The sequence below is a fragment of the Ammodytes marinus genome, assembly GCF_949987685.1.
Source record: "Ammodytes marinus genome assembly, chromosome: 6".
NCBI classification, from domain to species: domain Eukaryota; kingdom Metazoa; phylum Chordata; class Actinopteri; order Uranoscopiformes; family Ammodytidae; genus Ammodytes; species Ammodytes marinus.
The window spans coordinates 18,087,180-18,107,831 of NC_137235.1; the positions used below are offsets into that span (position 1 = coordinate 18,087,180).

Consider the following 20,652-nt stretch of genomic DNA (forward strand, 5'->3'; position numbering starts at 1 on the left):
AACATTCTTAACAGGTTTATGTAGTGCCTTTACACAACATTAAAGGTGGAGTTAGCAATTCTGGTGAATGCTTATTGTCCAATTTTTTTTCTTCTAAAGCTGTTCATTTCTCCTCAGGATCTGTAAGTTGTCTCTACTCTGTGTGTTTGCTAACAAACAAACAAAAAGACAGCCTAGGCTGTGGAGACCGGCAGGTTGCTAGCTATGGTGGGCCCACTTGTTTACATACAAGTTTACAGAGCATAAGCTGTGTATTAACATTGGATTAACATTTCAGATATTCACTGATTTTGACAACAAGCGGTCTACAGAATCGCTGAATCCACCTTTAATCTTGAAAATAGCAATCAATAAGTTACTAATATGATTGGGCACATCCCAGGTGCGGCCCCTTACCTCGTTCCTCTTTAGAATCATTGTCAAGGAAGACTGGGGACTCGGGGGAGTCAGGTATGGAAGCTGGGCAGGTGGCCAGACTGCCTCTCTTACTGTCCCCTGTCAGCCGGATCAGCCAGTGGTCTGACATCGATGAACTAGTCGATCCTGTGAGTCACACAGTGGAGAAACAGGGGTCAGAGGACGATTATATACCAGAAACAATGACTACACTGAACATTGAAATATGTACTTTGTTAACTTAGGCTGATGGGGCAGGTTAAAAGCATTGTTTTCCCACTGGGGATGTATGTGGCAGGCTGCGAAGGACCACAATGTCACTTATTACAATGGGGTTGTGACAAACTACATGTGAGGACAGCAGTGACATTACCAACCATTATATTTAGTCATATTTTAATTTTTTCTATTTCCACAGCCATTAGGGGATCTTATTTTCCTTTTCCAAGTAGAGAGACAGGGAGGGTCACTTATTACTTTGAATTTTTTAAAATTGTGTATTATAGCTCTTGACAACCTCTCAAAAGCCAACTATAGACTTTATTTAGAGCATCTTTAGCAATTTTCCGCAGGAAGAGTAAAATAGAGAGCAAAAGTAATGATTAATATGCCGATGCCGTATGTACTATATGCAAAAAAATGACTCTGTGGTACCTTTTTTTTTCACCTCACATTTGCACTTTTTTTAAAACATGTAAACAGTAACAGCCCTATCTGACATTTTTGAAAATAATATTTTGATAAAAAAAAATATATATAGGGGAAGGTGGGGTGATTTGTGCAACTTTTTACTCAAAGTGATTTTAAAGTGAGGCCTTGACAGTTATGTCTCCAACTCAAATATGTACATATATTTCAGGATGTTGTGCATCCCTGGCAATAAAAACTTTGGATCTGGAATAAACTGTTTAAGAAATATAGCTTTCGGAAAAAAAGTTGTCTTGTCACAATGACAAAGTCACCATCATCATCTTTCTGGCCATCTGAACTCTCATCAGTGGTGTCGTTAAGTGGAATTGAGATGTCACTCTCTCCTGAGCTACTGTAGACTATCACTTTCTTTTGGTGACCAGCGTATACAGCCATGCCACTGGCACAACTCTCAGAAATGTACTTTGCACTAGTTGCTCCGTGCTTGTGGAACCAACTGCCACCTGACAAATGTGATTCCCCCTACATTTCTGCCTTTAAATCAAGGCTCAAAACCCATATGTACACCCTGGTGTTTCCTCCCCATTAACCTCTGCACTACTTACTTACCTCTGCACTACTATCTGTGTTTATGTGGATGTATGGGCTTTACGTCTTTTATTTTGGTTATTGTTATTTTACCTTCATTGTTTACCTACTGAATGCACTATGTACAGCACTTTGGACAGTGCAAACTGTCATAAATGTGCTTTTATAAATACATTTTACTTACTTACTTACTTATAACTCACCCAGGCCCTTGCGCACAAATCACCCCATCCCCAGAATTTTGGATAATAGGCATGATGCAGCAATTTAGGGTTGACATTGTGCTAACTATATAGACTCAAAGTGTAGCATACCAAAGCACTAAAACATGTGTCAAATGTTTTCAAACGTGTCTATAATTGTTCAGACACAATAATCAAAAAACCTTGATCATGGAAATTTTACTTTGAAAGGCAAAACACAGTTTTTTGAGCTTAAATGTGCTTATATCTTATTCCTTGTGTCTCCCTTCTTTACAGGATGAGTCAAATGGATGGCTCTTCTTAAATATGTGGTCACATTTCCAATTTCTTCCACGGTTTTCTAGAAACAAGGGGTTTTGCAACTTCCAAAATGCACAAATCACCCCACCTTCCCCTATATTGTTTAAGAATTTTGATTGAATAGGTGATAAATCATATGAACATGCGAGTAACACATAGCTTATATACAACTTCAATAATGACTTAATATGTTCTATTAAACAGAGATTATTTTGCATACCACTTTAGACACACTCTTATAAAATGTGAGTCATGGTGGGTCTGAATAACTTGTGCGAATGAACGCACATTGGTTCAGAGCACTTCACTTCTACCTTTAATATTTTACACCTAGAAGCCTCTTCACAGCTGCAGTAGCTGGAGTGAGCACAGACAGCCAAAAACAGGTTTTGTCATTTCTATGGCGACAGAAAAAGCAGACAAGATGGACAAAACTAACAAGCTTTGGAAAGTTCATTATGAGGACCAACATGTGTGCAATTCAAAAATATGCTTATACACAGGCTGGTTATTATTCCTTTTGATAAGTGTTTTGACAAAAGGTTGATTTAAAGCCACTACGAGTAACATGGCACGTTGGCGTGCCATGTTACTCGTTTTTGGACAAAAGCGGTAGTATTTTTACGACGCCCGCTGTCGCAAAGCTGTTTTCTAGCTCGTGCCAGGCGTGCGAGAGTGAACTGAGAAGGGCGCAATATAGTGCATGTCCGTGTGTTGAAAGTGTGAGGACTCTTTTCGGCTCCGTGAGAGTGGTTTTGACACTGCATTAACTAACTACTCTCTCTCACGGAGCTGGAAGATTACGTGTCCTCACAGAAAGCGAATGAATGAGAGACGGCAGTTAGTATGGATCAAGATGAGGTAATGTGTTTGTGTTGTTGATGTAAATAATGACTATTTCAGATAATGGTTATCTGATGATGGTGAAGCAAAGCAAACTTTGTGTTCTTTTTTGTTATGGCTTTATGGCCAAGCAGAGCATTCAGTAGCAGGCTTGAGGCAAGACTGGAAGCTGAAGCCCACTCGTGGCCCTGAAAATAATATTTCCTTTCAGAGTTTCTGTACCAGGCTTCTTATATATTGGATGTGAAAAGTGTTGCTGACACACCAAAGGAGTGTTATAATGAGGCTTTTCCATGCGAATCCAGCAGATGCAGAACTCAAATGTTATCACATATGTACAGTTTCCCTACAGCCACACAATTCCATCTAATATTAAAAATGGCTCTCAGCTCTCCTTACAGTTGTTTGACATTCTTCATTAGTGATTTATCTACGCCACAGGAGTGCCATTGATTTATCGTATGCTGCTGCCAAATTGTAAGTGCGGCTTTGATTTTTTATTATTATTGTTTCATTATTGATAATACCAATAAGAAAAATGTCAAGGGGCTCCATCGACCCTTTGGAATAGGCATATACTGTATAGCAGCTGACAATGTCACCACTGTGAACATTTTCATTGGAAATGAAATGATTAATTCACACAAAAGTAATCCAACTTAATAATCACTACTGCCTCACTAGAATGTGTGGTGGTGTGTTTACCGTTGTTTACCTGCACAGTCCCCCCCTCCCCCACTGGCTGCATTTGCTTTTTTTTTTTTTTGCGAGCGAGGCCCTGCGGAGAAGCAGGAGGGGTATACTACGAAGCAAACTCAACAGAGCCTGGCTCTCTTTTCTTGATCTGGTTCAACATAACACAAACCCTCATTCAGAGCTGACTGGTATCACAAAGGCAGTTATCAACCTCTTATGTTGAACGAGGGTTTCAGCTTCAGGCTCTGTGCGCGTCCCCATGAAAGGGGGCGTTGGACGCGTAGTTTGACTCCGCTTCCGCAAAAAATGGACTGATCTTGTCCGCTAACTTTACTCAAATGGACTGATTGCGAGCAGCTGAGTAAAAAAAAGCTTGTCGCTTACTTCGTTTGTCAGACTGAATTATCACAAAACACCAGAAAACAGAGAGCCGGAAAAAAACTCTTTCTGCAAATAAGGAGAGAGTGGAATTCTGTTATTTTACAGATCGTTCTCTCAGTGTGTAATGTGACATTATAAAGCAATTAAACATTGAACTCGGATTTAAACACTACCCTACATTTAGCCTAATAGATTTATAGGCTACTTTGCTATATTTATAGCACTACGCCTATAGTCCCACACTTAAAATGCCATTTAAGTCTGACACTGTCCCCTAATGAATAGCCTATTGAAAATCACTTTAGTTTTGGGCCACATCAAAATTAATACAATTTTGATTTAGGCTAATAGCCTTTTTATTGGCATCTTACAGATACCAATAAATTAAATAGCCTAGATATAAAACCTGTAGTCTGTATTTTTCCGACAAATATGAACCTACTGTGCAGAAGCTTAACCTGCGAGTCTGCAGCGATGTCTGAACTGTGAAAGCTGTCCACTGTCACATCCCAACTGTATTCATTATTTCATCTCATCTTCCCCTGATGTTCCAGTAATAGCCTTTTCATAGCACCATTCATATGGTAAAGGTCATGCGCTACTGATGAAAAGAAAGAAGCCCACAGTGAAATAATGTTGCAACCTGTGATTTTATAGAACGCTTCATAAGAGCCAGTGTTTGTAGATCGGCAGGTAAAATCATTTTAGGTGAGAGCATGGAGTAGCGCTGCATACAGTTGGCCTAGGCTATTTTACACATTCTGCATCAAAAGCCGCAGTGCTATGTTACAGTTCACTCTGCTGTAAGCCTATAAAGTCACTGCTTAGTTCCGTTTATTAACTTACTGATCAATACGTTTACTGATTTAACTAGTTTACTCAGTGAGAATGTATCGCCCAGACAATATTGTCAGGTCCATGGGATTTCAAAATGTGTAGTTTCCTTAAAGGGCAGCGCTCTAAGAGCCGAATTTAAGCTCAAACTCGGAACAAAAACTAGTTGGAGCAGATTAGCCGTGCAGCCTCCGTTACCACGGTGATCGAGCTTGGTAAAAAGAGAGCCACCTTTTGTGAAACAGAAAACTCTGGCTTTAGACTCAACAGACCTCGCTCAGCCGTTAATCTAGCTTCGTAGTATACCCCTCAGAGGGGTATACTACGAAGCGAGATTAAGGGCTGAGCGAGGTCTGTTGAGTCTAAAGCGGTCTAAAGCCAGAGTTTTCAGTATCACGAAAGGTGGCTCTCTTTCTACCTGGCTAGATCACCGTGGTAACAGAGGCTGCACGGCTAACCTGCTCAGACCAGTTTTTGTTTCAGAGTTTGAGCTTAAATTCGGCTCTTATAGAGCGCTGCCCTTCAAGGAAACTACACATTTAGAAATCCCGCGGACCTGACAATATTGTCTGAGCGCTACATTCTCACTGAGGAAGCTGTTACATCTAAATTTATTGATCAGTAGGCTAAGTTAATGAACGAAACGAAGCCGTGACATTAGGCTTACAGCAGAGTGAACTGTAACATCGCGCTGGGGCTTTTTGCCACATGCATACAGTTATTGAACATGTAAAATAGCCCACACCTATACTGTATGCAGCGCCACTCTATGCTCTCCTCTCAAATGATTTTACCTGGCGATATACACACACTGGCTCTTAATAAAGCGTTCTATAAAATCACAGTTTGCAACATTATTTCACTGTGGGCTTTCTTTTCATAAGTAGCGATTACAGTTGGGACGTGACAGGTGACAGCTGTCACAGTTCGGACATCGTTGCAGACTCGCAGGTTAAGCTTCTCACAGTAGCCTAGATTCATATTTGTCCAGACTACAGGTTTTTTAATGTAGGCCTATTGGTATTTGTAAGATTCAAATAAAAGGCTAATAGTCTAAATCAAAATTGTATTCATTATGATGTGGCCCAAAATTAAATGATTTTCCATAGGCTATTCATTTTGAGACAGTGTCAGACTTAAATTACATTCTTAAGTGTGGGACTATAGGCGTAGTGCTATAAATATAGCAAAGTAGCCTATATATATATTAGGCTAAATGGTATAGTGTTTAAATCCGAGTTCAACGTTTCATTGTTTTATAATGTCACGTTACGCACTGCGAGAACGATCGGCAAGATAAATAAATAATTTCCATGCTGGCAGCATTCCACTCTCCTTAGCCTATTTGCAGTAATAGTTTTTTTCGGCTCTCTGTTTTCTGCTGTAATAATTCAGACTGACAAACTCTTCCTCTTGAATGAAGTTGGCGACACACTTTTGTTTTACTCAGCTGCTCACAATCAGTCCGTTTGTGTAAAGTTAGCGGCACAAGATCAGTCCAGTCTGTGCGGAAGCAGAGTCAAATGACGGCCAAACGCCCCCTCTCATGGGGACGCGCACAGAGCCTGAAGCTGAAACTCTCGTTCAACATAAGAGGTTGATAACTGCCTTCGTGATACCGGTTAGCTCTGAGCGAGGGTATGTGTTATGTTGAACCAGATCAAAAAAAGAGAGCCGGGCTCTGTTGAGTTTGCTTTGTAGTATACCCCTCTGGAGGAGCATAGACCTGAGTCTTCTGTTTACAAAACAATACCAACTAATGCTACTATGTAAAATACAGCCAGAGAGAGGAGGACTGTGCAGATAAACACACCACCACATCTTCTGGTGGGGCAGAAGGGATCATTGAGAGGGATTATTTGTGTGGGACTCAATCATTAATTTTTTTATTACATTTTGCATAGTGTGCCTTCGGGAGAAGTGGAAATGTAAAAATTAAAGACAGCGATTCTTATTTCAACTGATTTAAGATGTGTATCATTTGTTTTGCCTGGATTTTGAGAGCGAGTGTACTGTACATGCCACAAGTAATGTGTACTGTGTTCTACGAACAAGATTATTGTCAGTCTAGTGTACCACCATGTTGTGACTCTGAACTTGTTTTGAGGTAAAGATGCCTTTCAAATGATATGATTCATCAGGTGTAACAATGCTTTCTTTGGTAGCATACCTCTGACGGAGCAACTGGCCGACCATGGAGGAATAGTGTTGCGTCTCTGGTAGAAAAGGATGTAGGCTCCTCTAGTACATACTTCTTCGTCAGGCACCAAGTCTACGCTGCTGTCGTCGTAGCTATACCATTGTCCATCCACCGAGTTCCTACAGTAAGCTGCATTGGAAAATGACAACAAGTATAAACAATGGGCAACTGAAACATACGTAACTCCATGACAGTTATGAGAAAACAAGTCGAGCAAACCTTAAAAGATAAAGCTGACGTTATTTTAAATGACTTGAAGTGATGTGCCTCAAATAGCTTGCTAACCCTTCTAATGTGTTAGAAAGTTGCACACACCTTTAGTGTTAGCGGATCACATTTGACCAGTGATTTAACAAAAAAATACTCAAAAAACAATGATTCTCATCCAATATTGTTTTTCTCCTCATAACTAACTTATTATTCAATCATATTCATGCACACATTGTTTTGAATTTAATCTTAATGGTCCTCTGGACAATGGATAAAAACTAGACGGAGACACACATTACACCTGTCTTGAAGTCACTGCACTGGCTAACTGTCTGTTTTAGAATAGATTTTAAGATTATTGTATTACTCCATAACACTGGCATATAAAAAAGATCTGCAACCTTGGCAAAGAGCGTCTCTCTGATAGATAGATCACCTTCCCCCACTGTGTCAATGTGATTTTTAATAAGCTCCTACTTCCACCTCCACACTACAAAAGACTCAGGGACAAAATGAAGATGAGCAAACTACCATGGTGAAAATGGCTCCATGTCCTGCTGTGTTATTCAACATATTAGTCTCAATTAATCCCATTGCTGTATGTCTTCCCCCACAGTTTAACTGATATGTTTTTGATTTCATGTTGGCTGATGATGTCAATGTAAAATTCTGTATAACTGTGACTGTGAGCAAAGGATATACCTCATTAACCAACTGTGTCTCAGTGTGGTCTGATAACCCACCCACACGTACTGTACACCACACAAGAGGGTGCTTGCGATTCCTGCTGGCGTGGGTGCTGAGCGTTTATTGAGCCAACGATTTCAGGATCATTACAGACCCTAAAATTGGCTTTTCAAAACAGGCAATTTTCAAGACATCTATTCCTGGTTAAAATACAGTAGTTTGTATTTACTAAGCAGTTAACTCATGTAGTACGTTAGGTGAGACAAAATATACTTTTTAATTTTTTTTTGTATAATGAAGAATGTGTCATTGGTAGACTTTTCTCACTTCTGCAGGACAAAAGAGAGGTGGTGAACAGAATAACATGTGTTCATTAAGGGCAGTTTGAATAGATCTCATAGGGTTCCACTTCCAGTGCTCACTGACAGTAGATGACTTCATGTCTATCAATGCAATCTAACCAGCACTGGCTACCACAGAGACACGGACGATTCTGGAGGATGTGACTAAATTATTAAATGGAAAAGTAAGGGATTTGCTTGGTTAATGCTGTTACTCTAGCCGTGATGATATTTTGTCATTTTCAATCATATAGTCTTTCAGTCCTTACCAACGCTGGTAGTCTATTAGATTCCGAGCAGCCCCCCTCCCTTACTGGCCCACCAAAGGCTTTATACAACTTGTTCACATATGCAGTAGAACCTTCATAACAGGCTTTGGTGTGCAACATCAGTGGATTTCCATTTTTAATTAGTCTTTAAGTTAGAAAAGCCAAGACTTGAGGCAATATGTACCAAATGTATCAAAGTGTGTTGGACTACATAGAAAAGCACATAATTAAGGATAAACTTAACTCTATATCTCCTAATTCCCCCTAATTAAATCGGGGTATGCTAGAAAGGAGTTGACATGACCTTTTCAAAAGGGAATTACATAGAAAGCCTTTAAGTGTAACAATAACAACAATGTTCCTTTACAAAATGATATGGAGGATAATATATTACAATGCTGGTCACAGTGATTCTATTGGTGATCAACTGATAAATGTATTGTTTGGAGACAACAGTTATCATAGTAGTAAAATATTGTACGAAACCTCTCTCAATTCCCTACCAGTATAATGTCCTCCGTGCATTCCTCCGTGGTGGTTACACACAGCGTAGAGGTCGTACAGGTAGTGGTGGGGCAGGCTCATGTCGGCAGGCTGCTGTCGCTGGCTTGACGTCTGCTTCCAGGAGGACGGCCAGGCCCCTGAGTTCAAGTTCTTCATACTCTGACTCCTCTTCACCACATGGGGGGCCATGTCCAAACCAGTCAGCGGGAAACGCACCAGGGTCGACAGCTTGTTCCGCCGTTCGCCTACCTGTTTCAACAACAGTCTCTCATTCATATACGATATGCAGCACTAACAGCATGTGCAGGCATCTAAAGAAATTCAACACAGAATCAAATTTTGGTTGCCGCAAATATAATTCAAAATGAAGTGCATTATATTGAAACACTAGTAAAAAATTATATAGTTTTTTGAAATCATCAAATCTAAAGACCAATTCATGTTGGGTAGAAAAGTAGCTCGATAGGATGACAGCAGCAGTTGTAAATGTATTTTCCCTTCAAATTATTTTCACTTTTTAGAAGGGCAAAGAGACTCTGTGTTGAAGGTTGACTGTTCAAATATAGATGAATAAAGTCAGGAGGCTTTTGGTAGCAGAGCCACATTTTGATCAGAGCAGGGCTGTCTTGTTTTGTAGACTCGGTGAAGGCGAGCAACCCCATAAGCAAAGTGCACTGACGTTTTGATGGGCTGAGATTTGGAAAAGTAAAAGCACTTGCATCACAACACTTAACTCTGTACATGGATCACTAATGGAAAAGTATGGTATAAAGTAGGGCTGGGCGATTAATTGAATTTCGATTTCCGTTACAATTTTGGCTTCCTTCAATCATGAAAACAAGATAATCGTAATAAAACGGTTATTGTGCGGCACGCCGGGTCATTTGTAGTAAATGCAGTGCACCCTTCTGTCTCCGCCCCGCCCCCGCCCAAACACTGTCGCTTTCAGCGATTCCAGTGCAATTGTTTATTCAGCATAAAGTTAAAACGCTCGTCCAGGATGTTACACCGAAACACAAAAGCCTTGCGCGATTGAAGCAGCGTTTCACTCGGTGAAACATGGTGTGAGTGAGACACTGTGATGGTGGTGGGTAACGGTGTCATTCACTGTGAGAACTTGCCGGTATGAGCCGCCGCGCAGAAAAGCTCTGTGGCTTTACGGGTAAAATGATAGTCGGGGATTCCTGCACGTTAACGTTGTTGAGGGGAAAGGCTTCCGCTTTCTGATTGCATTTCTCGAGCCTGAATATATTGTGCCATGTCGGCAAACTATCTGCGCGACAAGAGCAAATATACAGTGAGACGCACCCCCTCCGTTAGTTTCAGTCTACAGACGAAAAGTTACAACCAGCACCTAAGCATGGACTTCGTTTAAATAAAGCGCCTAATTTTTATGATCAGCGCTCTGATGCAAATTCTGAAGTCTGAACATTACGGTGTCAGCTGTGGTGTAGTTTTTTTTACAGCAACTCAACGTGCACTGCAAAAAAAAGAAGGCAATAAGTCGATATTTTTGTAGATTCATAGCCTACCTCCTCTTTTAAGTCGAAGTACAAATCAATGAATGGTTCACAATCACATCCCTAGTAAAATATAAATTTTACTCTTAGATTCGAAGGTTTTACTGATTATTTATTTTGTGTGGCTTTTTAGTTGTAGGCTATGTTTGAGGAGCACAATTGGGAGTTTTGTTTATGTAATGTTGAAATAATTGTCTGAATTTTCATTTTGGTGCATCCCTACAATGAATAATTGTCTTTAATAACCGTGATTACAATATCAATCAAAATAATCGTGATTATAATTTTTGCCATAACCGAGCAGCCCTAGTATAAAGAGAAGGACCTTCTATTATACAGTATGTATAATGGTGTCCATAATTGATTGAAGAAAATATGATATGCCTTTGGCCTTATTATGTTTATGTGTCATTAAAGTTGGGGGTCTCAAAAGAGGCTGATTAAAAAGCAGCGGATACAAAGGTATCGTTACATTTACACACGGTCTATAGAGGGATTGCAGTGAAAGGATGTCGGCAACAACAGCTTCCGTCACATGAGACAGGCAGCTGAAACATGTGACTGAAACCACTTAATCATAATGCATTTCAGAGCCTTTAGTTAGACACTGCATGCCTTTAGTTAGACACTGCATGCCTTTAGTTAGACACTGCATGCATGTCGATCTCTTTCAAAGCCCCCACCTTCAGTTAGGTCAGAAAGCCTTCTGTTGTACCACAGAGTATATTATATAACAGTTCTTTTCAGACTGAGTAGAACTCTGGGTGTCATATAGTGCACAGACGCTGAAGCCCAGTGTGGCTATTTGTGAAATTGTCTATATAAATTATTTTATTTTATGTTCTTTTATGCAGGAATTTCTCACTCATCTCACATGTTCTTGGCTGGATTCATTTATATTCAGCCATTTGATTAACAGTCAGAATGCATAAAAAAAAATCTGGGCTGGTATGTGGTCCGTGGGCTCAAATTGCTCTAGGCAGACAGACACACTTGTTACGGGTGGAGATAGAGGATGTGGCATTGACTCCTTTTTTTCCAATTCCCTCGTTTAGCTCACACAATTCTCTCAAAAGCTTAGCAGGGCCAAGATGCTGTGGGCCGATGAGATTCACACGGTGTTGACGGGCGGCTGTGGTGACTGACAGTTACCATTTTCCAGCACAGTGGGCACTTTACTTTCGAAGTAGCTGTTCTGCCTTTAATGCATTGTTGCTCAGCAGCACCTCAAGCCTTTCTTATATCCTCTCAAACTGTCACAGCACGAATGAAATTGCCTACAGAATAATTGGTGCAACAATTCATATAAGAGCATATACTTCAACTTCCTTTTGTACAATTGTACAAAATGCCTTCTCTAAAAATGTTTTGTTTGGTCACCTAAATGGTCCATTAACTTTAACATCTAGATGCTAATTCAGCCTGTTTGCTGTTGTTAGTGTTTCTTGATAATGAAAACTGCTTATTGAGAATGAGACACTGAAGCAAAACAAAGAAGCTGTATTTGTGCACGAGTAGCCCACCATTACACATGACACATTGTTATTTGAAAATTGATAATAACTTTAATAAAATGTATTGATTAGGTTGGTTTTAGTGAATGTTTTTAACTAGAACACTTGTCCTCAAGCAGAGGCCACTTAATAGCTGGCCTACCTGTCGGAAGCGCTTGAGATGGAGGATCAGAATGTCAGGGAGAGTCCACAGGCTCATCTTCACCATGCCCTGCTGAAGCTCCTTACAGTGGGGACACTTCCACGCATCATCCGGGGCAAGCTGAAATCAGCCAGTGAATCAGTCAATTACATCTTCACTCAAATCAAAACACAAAAAGGGGATTAGAACGGTGTATTCATGTTTGTGGTCAATTCATCGTGTAATGTTGACTTTAGATGAATTGTTCGGAAGCAGGTGTTATTAATCCTTTTTCTCATTAACTCTGCCCTCATCAAAATCCTGTGAGGTGAACCTGTCTGCATTTTTTTTAAATGGCTAGAATTATACGTGATTTTATGATTTTTTTTCAATGAGCTCAAAGACTGAATGAATATTAGACTTTTTTCAAGTTTTTCAAGGACAGAGTAGTTTCAACATCACCAAAATTGAAAGCATGGACAAAATAAAAAACAAATTACCATATATAATAATAATAATAATAATAATAATAATAATAATAATAATAATAATAATAATAATAATAATAATGTGTGTATACAGAAACTCAAAGTCGCTTAGATGTTTTCCCCAAATTTGTTTAGCTTTCTTCATGGTTTCAAAATGCATTATATGTAATGCATTTTGATATATATGTCATATATATATGCTATACAACAGACTGAGCTGGAGGATAAAGTGCAAGTGTCCCCTGTGTGTACATCTTTCATACATTTTCCCTTTGTAAAGTGTGTATCTGACACAGAAGAAATGCTTTTAGCCCAGTGCGTGCTCCTCACTTTGCTCAGAGGAACAATAGGTGATTCTAAAATAAATAGTGTTTTTCTGTATACGCTTATCTGGCCAGACACATCTACCATTGCTATGGTTACAAGCAGGGCTCCAGGGACTCATTCAAAACGTAATTTGTATCTCTAGTAAACACTTTCATGAATACTGAATATCTCCACAGTCACAGACAGTCAATTTGATGATGACATTTTTACCTTATTGTAAGATATCAAAAGGTCTCTCATCAGACATTTCTTCATGGCTGTTTGAATTGACGCCATTACCTTTGTAATTGCGAAGTGACACACAAAACGTCCTGAGCCACAAATGTTTCTCACGAAGAGGAGAAACTTAGAGAATGGATTAAAAAGCAAGATGCAAGAGAGCTAAAGAAGTCATAGTCCTTGGGGCATGGCTCTGGCTGTTTTGCTTAAAACCCCTGTAAACCCAAACCCACAATCCATCTAACTATGTCATTTAGTTGCATGATAGTAAGCATCTGAAAAGAGTTAGGCCTAATTCAAGATATTTTCATATAAGTTTGATAAACTTTACTTAAATCCGGTTTAGATGAGGCGGGCTATGCTCTGGTTCACATGACACAGTAAGTATTTTGATCTGACCACAGCAGCTCTCTGCTCGAATGTTTTATAAAAACAACGACTGTTGCCATGGATACGTTTGATATTTACCACACATTCCTGTCAAACGGTCAGTAGCAAAAAAAAAAAAGTTTTTTCAACTATGTTTTATAATATCTATGAACATTTCTTTTCAATCTGATTTTTGTAAAAGCTTATTGAGACCCCCAACTTTGATATTATATGATTTTTACTATATTAGAACAGGTTTCCAGAGGCTTTCAGCTTTGGAAAAGTCAAAGAAAAAATCTAATCTAATATTTACGACAGACAATTTACAAGTCGGAGAGAGCCAAGAAGTGATTGGAGATTGATAACGCTTAAAGTTATGTATTTAGTGGTATAGTGATATTACCACAGGGGGCATGCTGGACAAGCTGCCATTCAAAAATGTGTCTCCAAGGCTTTTTTCCCTAGTGCTATTGAGTGAGTCCGCCTTGAGTGCTCTCAACAGTTCAGTAGAGAGGATGGGGACAGTAGGATTATTTTAATTTACAGTGGAGTATTTTCACATCCTTGCCCCCGCCACTATAGTAACATTCACGCACCAGGCAGGCAGTGCATATCACTGACACTCTTAACACCTTTTCAACTTGAAGTGAGGATTACATGCAATATGCAATGTATGGCCTTTGACTTTGATTACAATGTGATATTTTTATCTTACAAAACACATAATGTGTGTAGCTGAAGGCTCTAAGGCGTGTGCTCATGTTATATTAAATGTTTTTTAGTCTTTGTAAAGTGACATCAGGTTTGAGAGTTCTTTAATCAAACATTTGCAATGAAAGACTTCAGAAAATTATCTGTGGCTGAATATGTGAGTCTCAAGGACTTACTAATGAATGTCTAAGAATTTTGACTGGTTTATTAAACTTGTCTCAACTGGTAGCAAGAACAATATATTATGAAACGAAAACATATGGTGTGACAAGAAACTGCTTGTTAGATCTGACAGACCTCACTTTCCATAACCTCACTGTGAGCAGGGCAGTACACAGTCACTATGACTTGTGATTCAAGCGCTGCCCCATTCTTTCCTTTGATATTTTGTACACATCCTCAAGGTGGCTGCTTATCCCCTCTCCTTCAAGGTAATATCATTATTGTTTTCAACTTAATCTTTTTCTCATATTTCGATTAGATAGATTTTTATTCTTCATGGACATCAGTGTTTGAGCATACATGGTTCTCAAAACAAGCTATTTGTTGATTCTATGGTCAGATTGGATTAGAATTTCGGAGTAGTAGCCTGACCTCAAGGCAGTGAGCTGTGCCTCAAAACACTTTTGCTGCATGTTCAGCCATGTATTACAATAGGCCTACTTCAAAATCTAAGTGTCAAACACCTCAAATGCATTTGGGATTTCATACTAATACTAAATTCTGTAATATATTTGTGCTTTTATAGCCAATCAGAATGCAGGATTTGAGGCTAAAACACATTGCTGAATTTGACCTACAATACATTTCACTAAATCCAACCGAAAAAAATTAGGATATTTTTATTTGACCTACTAGGAACCACAATAATCTAGATATAACAATCTCAAAAAATTAACAATCGAAATTGATGGACAAATTGGATTGGATACAATGTCTACCCTATTATATTTTAAAGGGATGGAGGCAAGTTGCCTGACCTACACTTATGTGAGTACTTGCGGTGTTCTGGTGGAAATTTGGCGGCACCTGGTGGCCAAGCACCTTACTGAGACACTTCATGTTTTCAAAAGATTATTATTTTTTGGCATTTTCAAGCTTTATTTAATATAGTGGAGGTGCTGGGAAAGTTTTGTATGCGCTTCATTTAGCGGAGAATATCTCAACTGTTATAGACTAATATGACCCCAGTGAACAATGTGGGATGTGTGACAAAATCTCTATCTGGGGCAAAAGTCCTGAAAATGACCACAACAGGTGACACTAGTATCACACTGCGTGGTGAATGGGACTTTTTTTTTCCTTTATAGATATCCTCATACTTGTTTACCAGATTAATCTTCATATTAAGAGAAATACTTTTTGTATTACACTTTGTCTAAAAAATTTAATAAAATATGCAAATGAGGCAATATCTAATTAAATATGCGTACATAAACCCTTGAAGTTACAGATTTTCTGAGGGGATCACAATGTTCACAATGACAACGATTATAAGGTCATAGAAGAGTGTAAACATTCTGATTTGATATATAATGAAAATGGCTAAAAAACAGTCAACCTATTACGTACTGTATGTACGCATATTGAATGAGATATTGCCTAATTTGCATATTATATTAAATGTTTTAGACAAAGTGTAATACAAAAAGTATTTCTCATAATATGAAGATTAATCTGGTAAAAAAATATGAGGATATCTATAAAGGAAAAAAAAAGTCCCATTCACCACGTAGTGTACTAGTGTCACCTGTTGTGGTCATTTTCAGGACTTTCATCCCGGATAGAGATTTTGGCACACATCCCACGTTGTTCACTGGGGTCATATTAGTCTATAACAGTTGAGATATTCTCCGCTAAATGAAGCGCATACAAAACTTTCCCAGCACCTAGACTAATAGTACAGAGTTGAAATGGGAGGACAGAGAGATAGGGTGGATGACATGCAGTAAAGGTCCATGGGTCGGATTTGAACCCGCAACCACTGCAACTAGGCCTGAGCCAATGTGGTACGTGATCTATCCACTACGCCACCAGAGTGCCCGATATGTTGCGTTTTCATTTCATTTGTCATCTGTCTGTATGTTGTTTATTTGATAGTTGTGATGCCTAGAGTCTTACCTGTTCTTCTTTGGTATAAAGCTGGAAGCACTCATCCAAGGTACAGCTATGCTGCTGCAGGTGCTGCTGCTGCTGGTTCCTCACACTCTCCGCATCCTTCACCACCTCCTCCTGGATGCTGCCAAATAGACTGGACCCCACACACACACACACACACACACACACACACACACACACACACACACACACACACACACACACACACACACACACACACACACACACACACACACACACACACACACACACACACACACACACACACACACACACACACACACACACACACACACACACACACACACACACACACACACACACACACACACACAGTGCGTTCTTGAGCACAAGGTTAAATGACACACTGGGTAAGAACCACAACATTGTTTGTACCATTGTTGGTACAAACTGGATGTATATACACACACACACACACACACACACACACACACACACACACACACACACACACACACACACACACACACACACACACACACACACACACACACACACACACACACACACACACAGTATAATACACTCCGTTAATGCACAATGCTTACCATTCTTTAGTCTTGTGCTCCCACTCCAAGACAAGCTTCACGTGGGGAGGTCCGCCGGGGCCGCAGAACTTCAAAGCTCTACCATACAGTCAGAGAATTCAATTCAATTCAATTCAATTCAATTCAATTCAATTCAATTCAATTCAATTCAATTCAATTCAATTCACTTTATGGGTCCCCAAGGGGCAATTTAAAGGGGGCGCATGACAGTAACTAAAAAGAGAGACACAATCAACAAACATCGCAAAAATAACAGCACACACACTGCATAATCAACAAACACACGCTTCACACTCACACACACATTACACAATAATAATAAGAATAACAGTCAAATTACATTGTAAATCAAAAAGCACATTTTCTGATCTTAGTTCAGGCAGTGTTTGTTAAAAGCCTTATCACCAATCTTTCTTTCAATGTTTGATTGTTCTCTGTGGCTTAATTTAATATCACCCCGACACACAGTCACTCATACTCACACACTGGAAACAGCAGGATTACACAGAGTGACACAGGTGGGACCTGTATGTCCCCATTTATAAATACGCATGTTGAGATAATGTATTGATGGGTATTGTGTGTGTTTGGCAGATTTTCACCGCTTTGATGTAAGGGGGAAAGATAGAAAAGCATCAGTATTCAACAGCCAAAAAGCCCTGATAAATGACCAAAGGTAGGATCAACAATCCCTGAATGCTGAAAGCAACCGTTATATATTTTTTTCCCAGGAGCATGAGGGATTACTAGTAGATTTTTCAGAGTCATGTGAAAATTCAATTCCCTTCGATGTTGAAATAATCTGTATTCTGGCCGGACACAGTTGTGATATTTCCAGCAAAGAGGAACATTATATGTTTCTTACTATGAGTCGTTTCTTTCTGTCTTCAAAGTAGAACTTATGTTGTTATTATTCACTGTGTTGAATGCCGAATGCATTCACGTGTATATACAGAGTAGTGCCACTACATGTAAGTTCCACTAGATGTCAGGCTTACAGACCATAAGGTATGTAAGCAGAAATATTTGTTTTTACAAAACAGATTACAAAAAGGAAGAAAGACGCCAAACTCTAAAATAGTATTAAGTGAATTTCCACCTATTTACAAATGCCCCTTTCTCACTCTCCCCGTGTATAACTTATTATTAAAACCTTATTTCTGGTGGTGTCACTGACTATGGAGCCTGGAGTGTGCCACTAGGATAGTTGCAGACTTTAAAAGTGTTTCATTATAACTAGTAATAAATAATCCAAAAAATTAAATATCCAATAAATAATTCTTTAACATCATTAAATTATAAATACATTTATTTCTTAAAATGTAATATTACTCACTTATAAAATGTTGTTATTTAATTTACCAATGTGTCACATATCAGATATACCTGACATATGCCTCACCAAAAAGATTTTTACCCCAAATGTAACATTTCCATCTAATTGTTAATTCAAAAGTAGTAGAGGGAGCTTTGAACGACCTAACTGCTGCCAGCAGCATAAAAGCTGGTCAATTAAACACAGTAAATGTCTATAATTATTCTTGTGGAATTGTCTTGACATTAAACAGTTAATACATGCAGGCAACCCGCTATTATCTTGAAATAGGTGTAAATACACTAAGTACACTTGTTTTTAATACACTAAGCTTGCCAGGGTTATAAAGTAGATTTTGGATTTGGATATATTGTTTATATATATATAGTTGCTCCCCTAACCTAGTGTATTCTTTTGATATAGTAATGTAGATTGCATGTACCGTTTTGTGACTCACCTTGCACAAGCAGCAATTCGGCAATGTGGCACAGCCATTGAAAGGTGAATCGTTACATTTTATGTAATTTATCAATGACATTTTTGTCATTCCAACGTCAAGGAAAGTGGACTTTACATATCAGTGTGTGTGTGTGTGTGCGCATATGTACTGTATTAATGGAGGTGCATATAAATGTGGATTGACTGCCGATCATTGATGCAATAAATGTGTTATCCACCACATGAGAGTGAGAGTGTACTTTTGTTTGTTTCAGTTTACCTGTGTGTGTGGGTGTGTGTGCATCCTATGTCCTACCTGTCAACTGCACAGTGGTACAGCGGCCTGCTGTCCTGTGGGGACAGGTAGCTGTAGGCTGCCGACCCCCCGACCACTCTGATCTTAAACAGCGAGCCGGCATTCTGCAGGGAGAGAAATACACATTGGTACAGCTGTGTCCTTAGAGAGCTAACTGACATAGCTGCTAATCCAACTTAAAAACAAGGCCATCTTTGTCAGCAGTGTGAGTGTGCTCTGGCCTTTAAGAAAATCCATCCCTCTCCATCCCCAGTAAAAATCTAACTGAAGATGATCTTCTAATTCAGTGGTGATATTACTTTGTGATCAACAGGCAAAAGGGAAAACACAAAAAAACAATCAAAGCAATTGTGGACAGGTCCCAAAATGATTTTTTAGCGTTAGTGATTGGAGAAAGGCTGAAATTCAAAGGATAGCCTCACAGAGATTGGAACATAGCTTTTTTTAAACCAGCATGCTTGAGCAGAAAGTTAATGAGCAGCAGTGTGCAGTATCATGCAGTAAGTGTGTGTGAATTCAAATAATTCAAGATGATACCGCGGGATTGAGTTTAATATGTCATACATAGTCAAACATTTGTTGGACTATAATGAGTAATCATATGAGTTTTGTAAATTTTTTAATGGACTTCTGTAAATGAATCATCTATACGTTTGTCCAGGATGATAAGATTGATTGATATGATTAAACTAACAATTTCTTGTTCTTGTTGTTGTTCAATTTAAGCCTGTTGCCCAATCCACCCCTATATTTAAAAAAAATAATCCTCCCTTCTGTTTTTTGACACACAAGTCAGCAACAATTTAAGTTGTGTTTTTCCTTTTCTCATACCCTGAACTGAAGGCTGCAAAATAGGGGTGTCAAACATACGGCCTGCGGGCTGTAAAATTTTCGCTGCGGCACCTCCTATTCCCCTGGGCAGCAGCCACCTTTACTAAGACATTTCCTGGGGGGGACACTGAAAGACTAAATCCCTTGTGACCCGTGATAATGTAGGCTACAAATGTTGGTTGAAAGATAAAGCATATTACTGAAAAACAAAGCTAAAGATTTGGAGTTGACATACGTACTTTACTTTGCCATTATTTTACTGGTCCGGCCCACTTGAGATCTGAGGGGCTGTATGTGGCCCCCGGACAAAAATTAGTTGGACACACCTGCTGTAAAAAAATTAAAAACCTCTGGGTGGAGCCAAAACACCTCGTAATGAAGAAGCAGGAGCAACCAAATGAATGGCAGCCAAGAACTCATGCACTTGCTGCTTGTCGGAGGAATGTAAAAAGTAAACAGCATTTTTATGTTTATTGTAGATGAACGTTTTACACACAAGTTCACAAATCCCCCTTTTATTGATACACCAGATTACAGCTGCAACCCTGTACCCTTTGGGATATAAGAAGCCTTTCCAGCTTAAACATATCTGGTCAATCCACAACCTGCCGATTGTTATTATGAAGAAAAAAAGAGAACAGAGATGGCAAGGGGAGAGTTGACAAGTTTGTATCCGGCCAGACAGGCTTTAAG

The 20,652-nt window shown here is 39.2% G+C and overlaps 1 protein-coding gene across 1 annotated transcript in view; it reads right to left on the reverse strand.

The window, feature by feature from the left end:
- usp43a (ubiquitin specific peptidase 43a) overlaps positions 1 to 20,652 on the reverse strand; it is a gene marked incomplete at its 5' end in the record, with an annotated part of 84,853 nt that overhangs the window by 3,922 nt on the left and 60,279 nt on the right. The window contains 7 exons of the mRNA XM_080030103.1: positions 397 to 543; positions 7,063 to 7,221; positions 9,103 to 9,352; positions 12,280 to 12,399; positions 16,494 to 16,623; positions 17,060 to 17,137; positions 19,129 to 19,232. Of these exons, the coding sequence (XP_079886229.1) occupies positions 397 to 543; positions 7,063 to 7,221; positions 9,103 to 9,352; positions 12,280 to 12,399; positions 16,494 to 16,623; positions 17,060 to 17,137; positions 19,129 to 19,232 (988 nt within the window). The remainder of the gene's footprint in view (positions 1 to 396; positions 544 to 7,062; positions 7,222 to 9,102; positions 9,353 to 12,279; positions 12,400 to 16,493; positions 16,624 to 17,059; positions 17,138 to 19,128; positions 19,233 to 20,652) is intronic.